The sequence below is a fragment of the Rhodamnia argentea genome, chromosome 1 (assembly GCF_020921035.1).
Source record: "Rhodamnia argentea isolate NSW1041297 chromosome 1, ASM2092103v1, whole genome shotgun sequence".
In the NCBI taxonomy this organism is placed as follows: domain Eukaryota; kingdom Viridiplantae; phylum Streptophyta; class Magnoliopsida; order Myrtales; family Myrtaceae; genus Rhodamnia; species Rhodamnia argentea.
Window position 1 is genome coordinate 33528896 of NC_063150.1, and position 16846 is coordinate 33545741.

At 40.2% G+C, this 16846-nt stretch overlaps 1 protein-coding gene and 2 long non-coding RNA genes across 5 annotated transcripts; 1 reads left to right on the top strand and 2 right to left on the bottom strand.

Moving 5' to 3' along the window:
* Window positions 1–692: 692 nt before the first annotated feature.
* Window positions 693–15733, top strand: LOC115738879 (MADS-box protein 04g005320-like). 3 transcript variants are annotated; one of them, XM_030671663.2, is made up of 7 exons: window positions 695–1008; window positions 3851–3926; window positions 4286–4347; window positions 4426–4525; window positions 14121–14162; window positions 15287–15328; window positions 15429–15733. In XM_030671663.2, the coding sequence occupies exons 1-7, from the start codon at window positions 824–826 to the stop codon at window positions 15540–15542; spliced, it is 621 nt and encodes a 206-aa protein (XP_030527523.1). In that variant the 5' UTR covers window positions 695–823; the 3' UTR covers window positions 15543–15733. The 3 variants fall into 3 exon arrangements, with proteins under 3 accessions (XP_048132047.1, XP_048132052.1, XP_030527523.1); XM_048276090.1 differs by lacking the exon at window positions 14121–14162 and having other exon boundaries at window positions 693–1008; window positions 15281–15328; XM_048276095.1 differs by lacking the exons at window positions 4286–4347; window positions 4426–4525 and having other exon boundaries at window positions 694–1008.
* On the bottom strand, window positions 6235–12148 carry LOC125314243. Its single transcript, XR_007197805.1, has 3 exons — window positions 10134–12148; window positions 7054–7057; window positions 6235–6247 (listed from the first exon to the last, which is right to left on the bottom strand). It is a non-coding gene; the product is annotated as an uncharacterized LOC125314243 (long non-coding RNA).
* Window positions 13282–16692, bottom strand: LOC125314242. The gene is made up of 2 exons (XR_007197804.1): window positions 16260–16692; window positions 13282–13559 (listed from the first exon to the last, which is right to left on the bottom strand). It is a non-coding gene; the product is annotated as an uncharacterized LOC125314242 (long non-coding RNA).
* Window positions 16693–16846: the final 154 nt, after the last annotated feature.

A 16846-nucleotide genomic window follows, 5' to 3' on the forward strand; every position in this document is an offset into this window, starting at 1 on the left:
ACCCATTTAAATACTTGTGGGTTATTAAATCGGTTTTGAATCCATTTTGACATATTTAGAACGCGTGAAGAAGGAACATGGTTTCACAACCTGCTAATTAAGATCCATAAGATCCTTAAAAATGGTATTGAATCGTTAGTATCTTATGAGTCTTAAATTCTTAAAAAAGTAGACCCCATGCTAATTTTTAGTTACTTATTATATGTTTTACGTAGTTCAAATTAAACTGTTAGCATATTATTCGTGGATTGGATGTGGATAAACTAACAAGTCTTTGCTCTTTTCTAAAGGTACAGAATCGGGTGCAGTGAATTGTAATTGCGAAAAAGTTGAAAAATTTGACCAAACATTCATCAAAAAATTATTATATAATCTATCTCCTTTTAAGAATAACACATTTTAAGAAAAAGTCACGCTAAAAATGGAAAATTCCACGATCCAAGACACAATCGTGATCCTTGAAAAAAAATGGTTCACAGGGACGTTTTATTTTTGATGTTTTCCGAACTAAAGTACTTTATAGCTTAGGTTGCGAATTTTCGGAGTACGAAAAAGAAAGGAAAGAGAAAAGCAAAACAAGAGTAGCATCTGGACTGGGAGGGACTCAGGACAGGACACGTGTCGGCCTGTCTAATTACTGGGATTATTTAATCAAGAATTGACCGACTCGGTATTAAATTAGATTTTTACGAAAGAGCTGCGCGCGTCCCTTCAGTTCTCCCCTCCCCCGCACACACGCCTCTCTCTCTCTCTCTCTCTCGAGAAGCTCTTCTTCTCCTTCGATTCGGAGCGTCGAGGGGAAGCATCGCGATCGCCGTTGCGAATGGGGCGGAGGAAGGTGGAGATTCGGAGAATCGCCGACAAGAGCAGCCGGCAGGTGACTTTCTCGAAGCGCCGGGGCGGATTGATGAAGAAGGCGCGCGAGCTCTCGGTGCTCTGCGACGTCGACGTCGCCCTCGTCGTCTTCTCCAGCCGCGGCAAGCTCTACGAATTCTGCAGTCGCAACAGGTGCGCCTCCCACTCCCTTCGATTCCTCTCAGTCTCCGTCGCTCTCGCGATTGCGAAACTCGCTCGCTCAGTGTCGCTCGTAGCACTGCGACCGTGATTTTCGAGCTTTTTGGTTTCATGTTACTGTTGTGATTCTGGCGGTTGATAATGCCGACGCAGAACCAGCTGTCTTTGTTTACAACTCGATTTCCCCGAGGTTTGTTGCTTATCCGTTTTTAGGAATTTTTTCTTTTTCGCTACTTATCTTTTGTGGACTGTACGTATTTGTTCTCTCACTTAGTCGATTCTGCTTTAAATTTGTGGCTGAGTGGATTATCTAACTCTGACCTGGTCGCTTACGCTATTTGGCATGGGAACTTGCGACATTCCTTCATTTCTGCTCCTCTTCCTTTTTGTTTGTATTCTCTTCCTTGTCATTTCAAACCGGGCAGGAATGGAAGTCATGCAATAACGAACCTCGAGATTTAAGCCACAAGAAAGATAAGCCACTAAAATATGATCACCGACCATTTTGTTTGGGAAGTGCCTAGATAAGAACAATGAACAATGAACAATGATACCATTTTGGGAGAGAATCCTAAGAAATTTGATATCTCTATATTTTATTGCATTATCTGTACGAAATACATTGAGATATTGAGAAAATTGTGTTTTTATCGCGACAACAAAATTATGGCAGGAAAGAGTGAATTCATATGGATTTTTCATAAGGTAAAGCTATGTATAACGAGAATGATCATCCACAAATATTATAACGTAGCAAGAGCCTCGCCTGATGGGGGTTGGAGATGGTCCCCAAATATCAAAGTGAATGCGAACAAAAGGGAGCATGAGAGACAGATTCACTATAATCAAATGGCAAGGCATGGTGTTTTTCCAATTGACAAGGCGCACAATCAAAATATTTATTGTCGATAGAACCTAAATGAAGACTTGAAATCAAAGATCTTAATCTAGAGGAAGAAGCATGACATAGCTGAGAATGTCAAGTTCCATATAAAATTTTAGCAGCACAAGCATAAGATTTGGGAATATTTAAGGAAACAAGCTCAAATAGACGTCTCACTCTACGGCCTATCCCAATAGTCTGTACCGTCTATGGATTTCACACAATTGACCTATTGAAATCAAATTTAGGGACACTATAGTACCATAAAGGTGTCGGCAAAGAATAATACAGATGTTGAAATGTTTTTTTTGTATGATTGACTCTCATTTGTGTATTATTAGCTATTTGAACAGAAGGAGCATGAGTATAGAATGATTTTGACGGAAATAAATTAGAATACGAAGTCATATGATTGCAGCAAATGGAGTAACAAAACCACGAATCAGAAGTACTTGAAGCGACAAACGTCACGGAAGGAACGGAGGAGCTAGAAGAATGGGATGAAAATCCTATGATGAGAGAGCGGCAGACAATCCATTCGGAGAAGCCTTTACGGTAGTAGCGGTGGTAGATGAACTTGCAACCGAACTGCGGTTTTGGGGTCAATCGGGCGTCTTGTAGGTTGCTAAGGTTGTAGTCGATGAGAATTGGATATAGAACTTCTAATTTATCCATAATATGCACTTTACCAGTTCCAACAAAGTAGATTGGACAAGAAATGTGAAGAAACTAGAAACTAGTATTTGAAGAGCTGATATGGAGAAAATAAGGCCAAAAATGGCCTCTACACGACGTAATATCGGGGACTGGTCTAAGATTGCCAGGAACCAATCAAAAAGTTGACTAACCGGTTAGAAAAGTGCCTCGAAAACGGTTTGGTTCGACCGAACCGATCAATGCCCGAAGTCAACTCCGATCAATGGCCGGGCAACGTGATTAGAGAGGTGGGCGGTGTGTGGTGGCGTGTGAAGACCGTTCGTCGGTTTTTTGCAACTAAATTTTAGGATTTAGCTTCTCTAACGGTGGCGAGGTTGGACCCATCGATCGGTGGCCGAGTTGGTTTGAGTTCAGTTTCTTTCATAAGAGGTCCCGGGTTCAAAACTCCTCGGCGCCGGTGTCTTAAGTGGGGGGTCGTGGTGGTGGGCTCCTGCGCTAGCTCCTCCCGAGAACTAGTCGTGCTCCACCGCCGTGTTGAGCGAAGCTCGGCCGCTGCGCGGAACCTCGGTCAAAAAAAAAAAAAAAAAGTGGCAAGGTTGGTGGTGCTTTTTGACTTCCCAAACAAGTAGTAGAAGAGTCTTAACAGCAACTCAAGTTGCGGATTTGGGAAATGAGGGAGATGAGGCCGATGTGGCTAGCGTTGTGACTACCACCTTGGAGAAACATGGCCAATGCGGTTGGCGCCGTGACAACCACTGTGGAGAAATGTGGCCGATACAGCTGGCGTTGTTACGAAATACACTCAATGGGCACTTCATAAAATAAATATGGCTCTTATACTAAGTTGAGAATTGTGATGATAGCAAAATGTAATATTTTGTACATTATCAAATGAAACAGTATAGGGTGACCGTCTAAAGTTGTAGCTTATCAATTACAATCAATCGGGATCAATCAAGGAAAATATATAGAATTTCCTAGATATATCTCTAACAACTATGACGCAAAATTAGGCGTGATACTTAACTTAAGCTTGTGATACTTTCAAGTACAAGTTGCAAGTCATTTTCACCATGTTAATCAGTCGAGTTTAAATAAATTGAGAAAGATAGAACAAGGCATAAATGGCGTCTACATTACAAAGCCAAATTTTGTTTATGTCATCCTTCTCTAGCAAGCGGGACGTGAAGTCTATGAAATTCTTCTTCCAATCTTGTGCCAATTATGTTGTACTTCTTAACATGTTAATCAAATTTCCTGATATTTCTGACCTAAAGTACCCTACTATTGTTGTAGCTTTACCAACATCCTCGAGCGATATCACAACTATTTTGGAGAAGCAGAGACCTCCAAAGATGCCAAAACGGTTGAGGTATGTAAGATTTGCTCTAAGCAAATAGAAGTGGTCATTGACTCCTTGACTATTAGAATAACAAGTTTGCTACTTCAACTCAGCAAATTTATGCACTTACAAGATTGTCAGCATAAAGGAAAATACTAGAAACATGCCCGAGTTAGCCATTCATGATGAGAAACAAACCTCAACTTTTAAAACTACAAGTTTGCTACTTCAACTCAGCAAATTTGTGTACTTATTTACAAGATTTTTATTTGTATTTTTCCAATGCCACTAGCGTTTTTCTTATATCCAAATCCTAAAGTGTAGCAAAATTCGGAAATTACCTACGGAACTATACTACTAGTGATAATACCTAAAAAACCTCTTTACAGGGAAATGGATTTGAAGATGCGGTTTACTGGTCATATCCCGAGATTCTTCAGATAGTTCAAAGGTTGAACTTCTATTTATGGGCTCGCTTCTCTATGAAAAGCATTCAATTTGTTTTTACATGGATATCTTTCTTTTTCGGATACTTAAGAGGACCAGATATCGAGAAGATGAGTGTGACCGACTTAGCACAACTAGAGAAGCAACTAGATTCTGCACTGAGACAAACTAGATCTAGAAAGGTGCTACTCTATCTATCCTTTTGTTTACAGTGAACAATAACACGGTGCAAAATTTTAGCGCAATCGATTAAAAAAATTGACTTAAAATATATGAAATGCTCACCGACAACGCTGGGACCGGTCTTCATCGATCAAGATGAGCTATATCTCGACTTGATTATTAATGAGTAGTGGAAATGGTTGTCAAATAGCGTAGGAACCAAATAATGCTACTCAAATCTAATGCGAGAAGAAGAAATTATTAGAGAAATCAAAGGGGAAGGATATCAAAGAATTGTGTGGTTTGATTCTAGTGTTAATACTTACTAGTACAGAGTTATGTACGGAGTTATTCGCAAAGTAATCCACTATGAATTCGAAGAAGTGCTGAATTACAATCACTTATGTGTTTCCCCGTCCTAGATTACAAAAAAAAAAAAAAAAACCCTAGTTATGTTATCTCACTATCTCTTAAGAGAATTCACTCAAAATGCTCATAGAGAGAAAGTTCTAATATTCATGCTCATAGTGTGTAACAATCAAGTAAATTTTATGTCACCTGTTGACTAATTAGAAAACGTTCTCAAAATTAGAAATCCAACTCTAGTATAGAAAACATTTCAATAATTTTTTTTTTTTACATCAAACCACAAGTCTTATTTGAATTTGGAATTTCTAGTTGGATCGGGTTTCTTTTATGAGCTCAAATTCAAGACTTATGTCACAGTTTTCCATCTTAGCTCTCGTAGTCAAATCGTAGTGCTTATCATCCATACCGGCTTTCGCAAAGCTCAAATGATTCTCAACCATTACGGACGTCGATCAAGCCCAAGCTGACTTTGAACTTGTGTAGAGGAATTGACTCGGTCTACATGTCCGCAAGATTCTTTGTTGTAGGAAGCTTCTTTACGATCACATACTCTCTTGACATGCTATATATGATGTAGAAATTTTGGTCGCCAATGAACTCGTTTCTCTAATGATATCTCTCGTTTCCACCGAACAACACATCAACTCGATGTCCCAAGCTAGATCACTAATCGAGTCATTAGACCACACTACCTCTCTAGCTCCTTTCATTGTCATCATGCCTCACCATGACGCCTTTCAAGTCAAAGCATAACCGAGAGAAGCAAAGGAATAGCTATAGTATTTCGACCATCCTTCAAGTTCCACGCGTGACCGGGTCCACAAAAGATATCACCACACTACCTATCAATCGCATCCTCCACAACATATTGCAACGTCTGTCGTTCACAAGAATGAGGATCCACTTACTGCATCCCCATGCGCACTTGGAGTAGCTGTATACATTCTCCTGAATGCACTTGAAAGATCTAGCTTAGTAGTATTCATGGCCTCGGACATCCATCTTGTGAAGCATGAGACAAATATTCCACCTCCATCCAAGTACATAGTGAGAGTCTAAACAATTCATGATAGGCTGAAAGTGGGGTACTTATAATTCATCCCCAGTGCACCACAGACATATCACTTCATCCCATCTGCATAGTTTAGGAACATGCACCTCCTTGCCCTCGGGTTCAGCGTGCCATTGTACACGAGTGTAAGGACGGCAACATTAAACACTCAGCCCATTAATGAGTAGGCTTACCTAATCACATTTCCTTGGGAGTTCTCCCATCAAATTGTTAGTGATGGTGATTTATACACTAACCAATAAGCAGAGTTCACTGGTTTGACCAATCTTTACCAAGCCTTGCATTGGACAGCAAGAGCAAGCTCTCTCCAAAATTATTTTGTTTTGCGACTCCATTCAGCCGTGTATGTTGACCTCATGGAATGTTTCACCATACCTTTCTCTACGAGAAACCGACTAAGCTCCTCAAAATAGAATTTTAGTTCTTTGTCTGTTCTCAAAAACATGATCTTTCGTCCTACCTGCATTTCGATCATCTGTTACGACTTAAATCGATTAAACACCTAGCGTATGCAGCTTTCTTTGAAATGCCATCGACAAAGAACAGCACATACCTAGTCCTCACAAGAATGAGGATCCACTTAAGTGTATGGAACCTACAATTTCCAAGGTATGAAGAAATCCTATTCTATTCAGTGACCTCCTAGGAATCCCCTCCGAGTCAAAACCATAATTTCTCTCTCATGTGTCCGAGTCTCATGTGCCACAACCGAATCTTGTCCTAACCTAAAAACCCGGAGAATGGATGAGCCAATTATTGCATCATAGTAAGCACACCTCGAGAGCGCTTCAAAACTCCACCTTTAGCAAAGATCCGTGGCTGAACTCACTCGGCAAATTAAGGTCTTTTCTCAACTTTGGTACATGCCTTACGTCAATCAATGTTCTCACCACTACATTGTGCATTAATCTGGCTTGTTTCAATCCTTACTATTTCATAAGTGCTTGAGGAGATAATGCTTTCTTGTATTGAATAAAGGGATTACAAAAGCAAACCATCTAAATGTAAAATGACCATTCTACTCCAACTATTATATTTCCTAACACTCCCCCTCAAGTTGGGATGTAAATATCAAATAATCCTAACTTTGTCACCTACGAAACCCACTCTACTCCCCCGCAGTGATTTATTCAAGATATCTGCAAGCTTATCTTCCATCATTGCATGTTGAAAAATGATCTCCCATTTCTGAATTTTCTTTTCGTACAAGTCACAATCAATTTCAATGTGCTTGGTTTGCTATGGAAGACGAGATTGTTTGCAATATGAATAACTGATTGATGATCACTATAAAATACGGACGGTCCGACCTTGACATGCCAATTCCCGACAATAACATCCTTAACCAGAGCAATTCACCCGTCACATGCGCCATAGCTCTATATTCTACTTCAACGCTTGATCGGGAAACCACACATTGTTTCTTGCTCTTTCAGGCAATTAAATTACCTCCAAGAAACACATGATAGCCTGACCTAGATCTTCTATTAGTAGGACATTCAGCCCAATCCGCATCAGAGAAACCCGTAGTTTCGGATGACCGTAATTCTTGAAAAGTAGCCCTTTACTCGGTGTTCCTTTCAAGTGCTTCATAATCCGAAGCACAACATCCCGATGAGTAGTACGAGGTGAACTCATGAATTGACTCACTACACTGACAGCAAAATATGTATCGGGTTTTGTGACGATAAGATAGTTCAATTTACTCACTAATCTTCGATACTTCACTGGATCATGTAATAATTCTCCATATTCTGTATCAAGTTTCACATTGGGTTCCATAGGAGTATCAGGTGGCTTTGCTCCAAGAATCCCAACCTCATCAAGAATGTCAAGTAGATGTCTTCGTTGTGATAAATTGGTACATGCGTGTGGATAGGCAAACTCAATACCAAGGAAATATCGCAAACGTTCCAGATCCTTAGTACTAAATTCTTTATGCAAGAATTGCTTAAGTTGTTGAATACTACTTAAATCACTACCGGTAATGATGATATTATCCACGTATACCATCAAAAGGATACATCCAGCTAAGGAGACATAACTAAAGACTGAATGACCTACTTGACATCGCTTTAATCCGAACATGATAACAGCATCACCGAACCTACCAAACCAAGCATGAGGAGATTGCTTGAGTCCATGCAAAGCCTTATGTAAACGACATACCAAATTCTCTCCCGAGCAACAAACCCAATGCGGTTGCTCCGTGCGCACTTCCTCAGCCAAATCACCATGTAAGAAAGTATTTGTGACATCTAATTGATGAAGAAGCCAACTAAAGCATGCAGCCAAGGAAATAAAAACACGAACATATGGAATTTTAGCTACGGGTGTGAAAGTGTGATCAAAATCAACACCATAAGTCCGACTATATTCCTTTGCAAATGTTGAGCCGTCAATCGATCAAGAGTGCCATCGGGGTTAGCCGCCATGTATTGTACTCAATTGCTGCTGTCATTTCATCCTCCATTGCTTGCCGCCATCCAAGAGGAACAAGAGCTTCAACAACACTACTAGGCATAGAAACAGAGGACAAAGATGAGACAAAGGTAGAGAAGATAGGAGATAAACGATCATATGACAAGAAATTAGAAACAGGATAACGAGTACAAAGACAACTAGAAAGACCCGAATAAGGAGCATAACGATTCACGGGACGACCAACACAAGAGCGAGGACCTTTTCGAGTAGCATTGGCCAAATCAGCATCTGAGGATGGTGTAGCAATTGATGAGGAAACAGATGAACCATTTGTTGGTGAAGATTGTACTACTGTAGTGGGCGTTGCACCATGCCGATGATAGGTGTGATTAGCAAACTAAAATTGTGAGTATGACTATAACATTGTAGTAGTTCAAAAGTATCCCACAAAGACACATTTTTTAGCACGAGAATTCGACTTGTCAAGGTCTTGAGTAAGATAATGTACAAAACAAACACAACCAAAGATTCGTAGAGGTAATGGAAAAGGAGGACGATTTAGATGTAAAATAGAGAGCGGTGTCTCCCTTGAAGAATAGATATTGGAAGTCAATTAATTAAGTGGCGGTCTGTAAGAGTAGCATGACCCCAAAAAGTTTTAGGTACCTGCATGTGAGGCAACAAGCAACATCAAGAAGATGACAATTTTTGTGCTCGGCTACACCATTTTGATGTGGAGTGTCTAAATAGAAAGTCTGATGAATAATACCATGAAAGTCAAGAAAAGGTTGATAATCAGAAGTAACGGCAAGATACTCTCCGGCTTTGTCTAATCGCAAAGTTGTGACTGTAGTATGAATTGATTCAACACTTCAAAATAGAACAGGTGAAAGCAATGAGAAATTCTTCTATTAAGAATAACTAAGTCATTCGAGAGAATCATCCACGAATTTAACAAAATATTTGAAACTAGAAATGTCGGGACACGACACCACATACATATAAGCGAACTAGCTCAAATGGACTAGATACACAACTTTGAATGTGAAAAGGAAAAGAGGCTCTATGATGTTTACCAAATTGACAAGTTTTACACTGAAAGGAACTCACAGACTTGGACTCAAGAATAAATGCCGAAGAGTGTTCGATGGCGAATATCTAGCACGACAATGCATCTGATACACATTAGAGGATGGGTGCTTTACAGCAGCTAGCACTTGACGATAATACACATCATTTGATTCATGTCTCCCACCAATCATCTACCCAATCCTTAGATTCCGAAAGACACAATGAGAAAAGAAGAAGGTCATTGAACAATTTAGTTCTTTAATTAAAGAACTAACAGAAAAAAAATTATATGGAGATTTGAGATGCGGGATAGATGACAAAGAAAGAGAAGAACTCAAATGAGCAACTCCAATACTAGTAACCTGAGATTATGAGCCGATAGCTAATGTAATAGAATTTGGTACCCTAGGAGATGTGGAATGAAGTAAAGACAACAACGTAGAGGTTACCGGTTATATGATGTGTGGCTCCACAGTCTATTACCCAGGAGTCGGATGCTGAAGTAAACGGGATGAACTATCTTTTGAGGTTTATGCCGAGGTTGCAATAGGAGCTAAAGAGCTTGTCACCTGCTGGGAGCGAACCCATGCATAATACTCAATACGTGTCAAATGTACGGAATTACCCGTATTCCACACACTAGTAGAATCCGGTGGAGCCAGTGACGGAGAATCTTCCACCTCTACATAGACAGCTCGGGATGAAGAGTGTAGCAATAAGCCTCTGTATGTCCAGCCCTTGGACAATGATTACAACACGAGGAGCACGACTACCCCCATAAATAGAAGCACCACAAGCACCAATGCCTCCATCACGGCTTCCATGACCTCCACTCTAAGCAAAACCACGTCCACCACCCCGGTAACCACGACCACAAGCTCCACGTCCACTAGAGCCATGAGAAATCATAGCACTTGTCTCCAAAGCCATGGTGGATATCTTTTAAGCAGGTGTCGAATGAAAAGCTTGGGAGAAAATCCCATCTACCGTAGGAAGGGAACTCAGAGATGTAATTTGCTGGTGAAGGAAGGAATATTTAGGCCCTAGTGCCTTGAGAAACGATATCGGTCGAAGGTACTCTTGGTGTTTAGCTAAAATAATTGGCTTTTGAAGCTAGAAGATAAATATCCAAATGCCTACAAAGTGTCGAGAAACGAGCATAATACTCAAATAAAAATTGATCTCCACGCCGAAGATCAAATAGTGCCTCCCACATGTAACACACTCGTGTCATGTTGTTTTGTCCCAAAATAAAGTAAGGCACACTTCTCCCAAACTTCCTTAGCAGAGTTACAATTCATTTAGTGATAACTAATTTTAAGATCCATACTATTCCATAAAAGAGTACAGATCATCACATTTACAACAAGCCAATCGGGTGCCTTACTACGATCGGGACCGTGACGTTATATAATCACGTTGTATAGTGGCGGTAAGATAGACTTTGACCGCTTTAGACCAAGATGGATAGTTATTTACATCTAACTTGACAGAGGTCAATTTTCATTGGCAACTTCAGAAATCCTAGGACAGCAAGTCGCATAGCAATGTCAACTCGATTGCAATGACTCGAGGCTCGATCGGATGGCCAACTATGGACGAGGCCCAATCAAGGCTCGGTAGAGGAGTCATAGGCCAGCAATCGGATGGAGCAATTGGCAACAACGAGTGGGCAACTAGAATCATAGGCGAGGGATTTAGCTCCAATACCATGTTTGAGGAGATAATGATTTCTTGTATTGAACAAAGAGATTACAAGAATATATATGAGACTAAACCCTCTAAACATAAAATGACCATTCCACCCTCACTCACATATTTCCTAACAATGAGCCATACCGATTCCATAAGAGCCTTAACACCTTAATGCACTAAGAGGTAGTAAACCGATGTCTATAAGAAGCCACGTGATAAGAACTTTCAGAATCAAGCACTCAATCATCACCTAATGAATTTGTGGTGACTGCTAAGACATCATCGACATCATTGGAACTATTTTATGTTGTAGCGACAAACATTGACCTCACCGCAAACTTCACCTTAACTCCTTTGCCCTAGTATGTCGAATAATTTATCTTGTAGTCCCATCATGCCAGACATTCTACCTCTGTATAGAATGGCTCTTCTATCTACTACCTCCACTCTCTACGTTCGTTTCTACCTTCTTTTTTTTTTTTGGTTGGAACGTTCGTCTCTAACTTGGATAAGTAAACTTGGCGTTATATTTTGCACAAAGCTATCTTCTTGTAACTTCTTTTGCCACTCCCAAGGTGGACTTTAGCTATTCTGGGATAATGTAGTGTGGCCCTACAACGGTGAAATGGTAAAGTGCTCAAAAGAATATAGTGTACACTAACAATATCATACCTTGTGTCTCATCGGGCAAGGTATCATTGGCGTTACTCATGTCCATCATGAGCTTGTTGAGCTCATTAAATGGGTATTGATATTTGTTTGTCCAACCACCCAAAATTGAAACATCCTTTAAAGCATGTACAACTGATTAGTCAGACCCTTTATCAGATAAAGTGACTAAAGTTTACCCACGTCCGTAGCGTCGTATCTCTTCAGCCACTTCAATCAACATCTCATTCGATAGATTCAACACGATTATGCTTTTTGCCTCTTCCATCAAATCTACCTTATTGGCCTCTTCATCGTTTCTAGCTATTTTATCCTCGTAATCAAAGCCTTCGCCAAACCTTTGGTTATGAATAGGGCATGCATCTTAATGCTGCACAACCATAGTTGTCCACTCCTATTCTCAATTCTTACTTCTACTTAATTGTAAAAATAACATTTCTAAACAATGATCAAATAGTGAAAGCTCCAAATCAACTTTGGCAACACTAACCTTTGCTCTGGTAGCAATTGTTGTGAAATAATGCAGAACCTAATGTATTTTGGAGTTCAATTCTAACTGAGAAGAAAACTTAGCAGAGAAATCGATGAGAAACGATAAAGATACTAGGGATTTATGTGATTCGGTCTAAGTATTGGTACCTATTCCACAGGAGAGCCATTCACAAAGAATTGCACTACAAATCTGAAGAATCACAAAATCACTATCGGCCAATTGCTCAGGTGTTTCCCTGCCTTAGATTGCACAAAAACAGACCAATAAGCGTTATCTCATAATTTCTCGCCGAGAACTCACTCCAAAAACTCAGAGAGAAAACCCTAAGACTTCTATTGTTTGCAATTAATGAGCAGAATTATATTTTTTACATGGTCATAGGTGACTTGCCGACTCAAACTAGGAAACTTTTCAACCAAGAAAAAAAAAAAAGAACTTGCTCAAACTAAGAATCCAACTTTAACGTGGAAAATGTTTCAATTTGCTATTCCGGACGTCAAATCACAAGTCAAACTCAGATTTAGAAGTTCATTTGGACCCCCTTTTTTTCACGGGCTAAAAGTTGAAACATACAGAATTGACAATTTATCCAGCTAGAACCACCTTTTTCATGTCAATTCGTCTCCTCTTGCATTCTGCATGATCATCGGATTTGACCAATTATATGGGGATGATTAAGTGTTCCCTACATGTCTCATTTGCGAAGGGGAGTTCAATTTTTTTCTGTATTTCACTGGCTTTTCTTTCCCTAGCTGTCATTTGCGTCCTCAGATCCTGCAGCTGAAAACTTTCTGAAAGTATTGTGTGCCAATAGCCACTGCCGATAGCCTCAACTTTAAGATTAAATGAAACCAAAGTCAAAGAAGATGGGTACAATTAATTTGGTGTATCAATTTATGTTGGATGTTGATCAGTGGATTATATGGACTAAGCTTGTTTGTCCCTGTTAACTTATGATGTACCTAGTCATATTCCTTGGAATAGTTCTTACCCTCATGTTACTGATTTTGTCTTCTTTTTTTGAGTAACTCAAAGATTAAAGCTGATTCCACAAAAGTAGGCATTGTTGTGGCCGAGGCCCATTTGGTGCGTTTGCGCAAGTGAGGTGGCATGTAACTCTGGTCCTGCGAAAGCGGAAGCTGTTTAGACTTTTCCCTTTTGGCATGCTGGACTGTGCATTTATTTTCGCCTTCTTCCTTCATCTTCAGTGAGCTCCGCACGATCTTACTTATAAAAGAGAAAGCGGGCACACTTGTGGGTTCTGCATGGAATAGGAGTGCAGAAGTGAGGCAGTATCTAATTCCATTATTTCAAGTGGAAGCTAGGCTTTCCCTTTTGACGTGTTGGGCTCTGCATCCACTTTCACTTATTTACTCATCTTCTGTGAGCTCAGTCTAACAATCGTTCTTATCAAAAAGGGGAAAAGGAAAATTGCAAGATTAAAACTTTAGATACTCTTTTCCAATTCTGAACTGTGTTGAGAGACTTGACAATAGCAGTCACATGCTTCTCCACCAAGAGGTTATTGCTTGCTACAAAAGTATCATGTGTTGGTACGAAAAGGTGATTTGAATTTCACTTCTGTCATCTGATGAACTGATTCACGTTCGAGTAAAATACTGCAGTTCCCTAGTTGAGCTGAAAGTTACTAGTCACTCATTCTACTGATATTACTCCGTGTCTGCATAAACTACAATTACTGGTGAAGTCTGAAATGACTTTCTCCATGTATACTCCATCCCATATGCAAAGTAAATTTTATTTCAGCAATCTCCTGCTGAGATCATCATGCACATTTGAAACTGATTTATACTTCCTGCAGACAAAGCTAATGTTGGAGTCCAAAACTACCTTGCAGGAACAGGTACAAAATAGTCTCTTATTTCTTGGATTTGAATTACATTATATGCTCCCAATAAGTAGCAGTTAATCGAAGAGCCTTCTGTGTCCATGCTATAACCCGTACTGAAGTATTATGATACTTTTGCCAACAATGGACTGCGTAATTTGTTCCAAAGCCACATATCATAGTAAAATCTACCAACCTGTCCATAATCCATGCTAATGGGTTCTTAGCAACACTTATACCCATTTGCACCAATATTTCGCCATACAATCTTTGTGCTGCAGCTGTTCTGTCTCGCATAAATTTTCACATTTCCAGCTGTCCACTACCTGGTATAAACCCACTAAGGACACTGCACGTTACCAGTCAATAATTCATTAATCAGCAATATTGTTCCTCTTTACCTTAGTTGGACTGGAATTTCCATCACAATATAGATCTTCAGGGGCCTGGTTCCACAAAGCAGGAGCAGAAGAATGTGTATGCGCACTTTTTAAACCAGCATTGGCAGTTCTAGAATCTGGAGAAATGTGACTTTGGCTTCTTCATTGCCATTTTGTTGTGTTTTTTTCTCAGAGCTTGAATGAAGTTAGTCTTCAATTAACTTCTCCATTGCTATTATTTTCCTTTGATCCGCTCGTTCAGCTGGCTGGCCTTGATTTCCTAGGGCTCAGAGAAATAGTCATTACCAACTTTCAAGAGTGTGTAGACGAGAAAAGGAGTTTGAGAATTTCATCCTAACAATTCTGGGTGTTTAATTTTAATATTTGCTGACGGATTCAACTATTCAAGCTAATGGTCCAGCAGGAAGGAGAATAGGCCAGTTCAAACACAATGAACAAGGAAGTAGCTCTGAACTAATAGAATAAGAACAGAGTATGTGTTAGGAAGGACTGGTATAGAAAGAGAGAGCAAGTTGCATCTACCGTCAATTGAGAAAGCAGCCTGATCAAAGTTTACATGGTGTGCCACTGGCTTTAAAAGTGGAGTTAAACTAGTAAACTCAGGGAGGGATAAGAATTGAAGCAGGGCTCTTGACAAACCTGCTTTATGTGTTTCTGCATCATGTAAGCCCCGCGGAACACGAGAAACATGAATTCTGACTAATACTTGTGAATATTCTGAGCTAATCTTCTGAACAGGAAAAGAAGATGAGAGAGGAACGCGAGCTTCTGGAGAAGGAGGTAAGATGACTCTCGTGGACTTGCTTCACAACAAGGGACCATCATATATATGGTTTTTCAGTATCTATGCAATGACCTTAATACCGTTCATGACTTGCAGATTGCTTCCCTTGTGAGCAATGATGATAATGTCAATGAGGTTGCTCTGGGGATCACTGACATAAACACTGCATTTCGTCATCCTCGACAGGCTACTCTCCACTTACTCCGGTAGTGGTGGAAAATGGTTGTGCACTCACTAATAGAATCTAGCTTGACCTGCTGTCATCCACTTGTGGTCGAATGTGTAGAACAGTTATCATGCAAGATTAAACCATGTCATCTTTATGGACCTTGTGACCTAGTCGACACACTCTTTGAGTTATAATCTATGGTAGGCATAACGACACAGTAATGTGGACTACTGAGAGATTCTCACTGAACTTCATATCAACCAGGACAGTAGGAGTCAGCAGGCGGTCAGCAGAATTGAGAATGGAATTCCCCTTAGTACAGGAGGGTACGTGTAAGACATAAATCGACATGCCTTCTTTGAGCGAAAACAGAGTCCAGACTTTTCCGAGTCATAGGTAAGATGGCTTCTATGAGAGGACACCCGAACAGTGCATTAACGTTACCATCGGATGAAGTAGATTATCCTCATTTGCCCCCAACTAGAACATAATTTCCTCAACAAGCTAAGCTCTCTCTCATGTTAATGTACATTGGTCTGAATCTACAATTCTAGTTCTCCCCAAGCTGAATCCGGTATTGCCTTATCTCCATATTCCAACAGAATCTAGCTTGACCTGCTGCCTTCTACTATGATCCATCTTGCGATTTATTATCAAATGGCAAGAGGACAAGCCTAGATGATCAAAACGATACCAACCAGAAGCTAAAGAATATATGTACATAGATGGGTAAGCCAGTGTTGCATGCTTCGGCTTACAAGCACGAATAAACCATGTGGGCGCATCTCATCTAGCAATACACTAGTCAGGCTTTACAAAGTTCTGGGAAGACCCACGAATTTTTCTTCGGTGGATCTATTCCTTGGTGCATGACATGGTATCATATGTAAGGACATGCTAGCGGTTACCAGTTATATCATGAGACTCATGGAAAAAGGAATAAAAAGAGAGGATAATGTTAGCTGCTGAGAGAAATCCAAACCATATCAGTGGGAAAGTGCCATACCTCCAACGATTTATCGGATCCAACCGCATCAGACCTCATGCAAAAGCAGATGAGACACACCAAGCATTCGGCCATTCTTTGTCAAATGTAAAGAACCTGCGTTAATTTGATCAGAAGGACAACAAGGGTCGAATGCTGCATCAGTGAATGGGACTATTATCGTGCAGAAATGGCCATCCACACTCGATACAAATTATCCAAAGGCAATGGAAAACATCAAAGAGAGAGAGAGAGAGAGAGAGAGAGAGAGAGAGAGAGAGAGAGAAGAGCGAACATCTACATAACATTGAGAAACGAAAGCGCTGGCACATTGTGACAGTTTTTCATTTCTAAAATCTC

What these genes read in the sequence shown, in the direction of transcription:
- LOC115738879 (XM_030671663.2), top strand. Translation starts at nt 824, where the DNA reads ATGGGGCGGAGGAAGGTGGAGATTCGGAGAATCGCCGACAAGAGCAGC. An exon ending in ATTCTTCAGATAGTTCAAAG is followed by an intron (nt 4,348 to 4,425) that starts GTTGAACTTCTA and finishes TTTCTTTTTCGG; the next exon opens with ATACTTAAGAGGACCAGATA. An exon ending in AAACTACCTTGCAGGAACAG is followed by an intron (nt 14,163 to 15,286) that starts GTACAAAATAGT and finishes TCTTCTGAACAG; the next exon opens with GAAAAGAAGATGAGAGAGGA.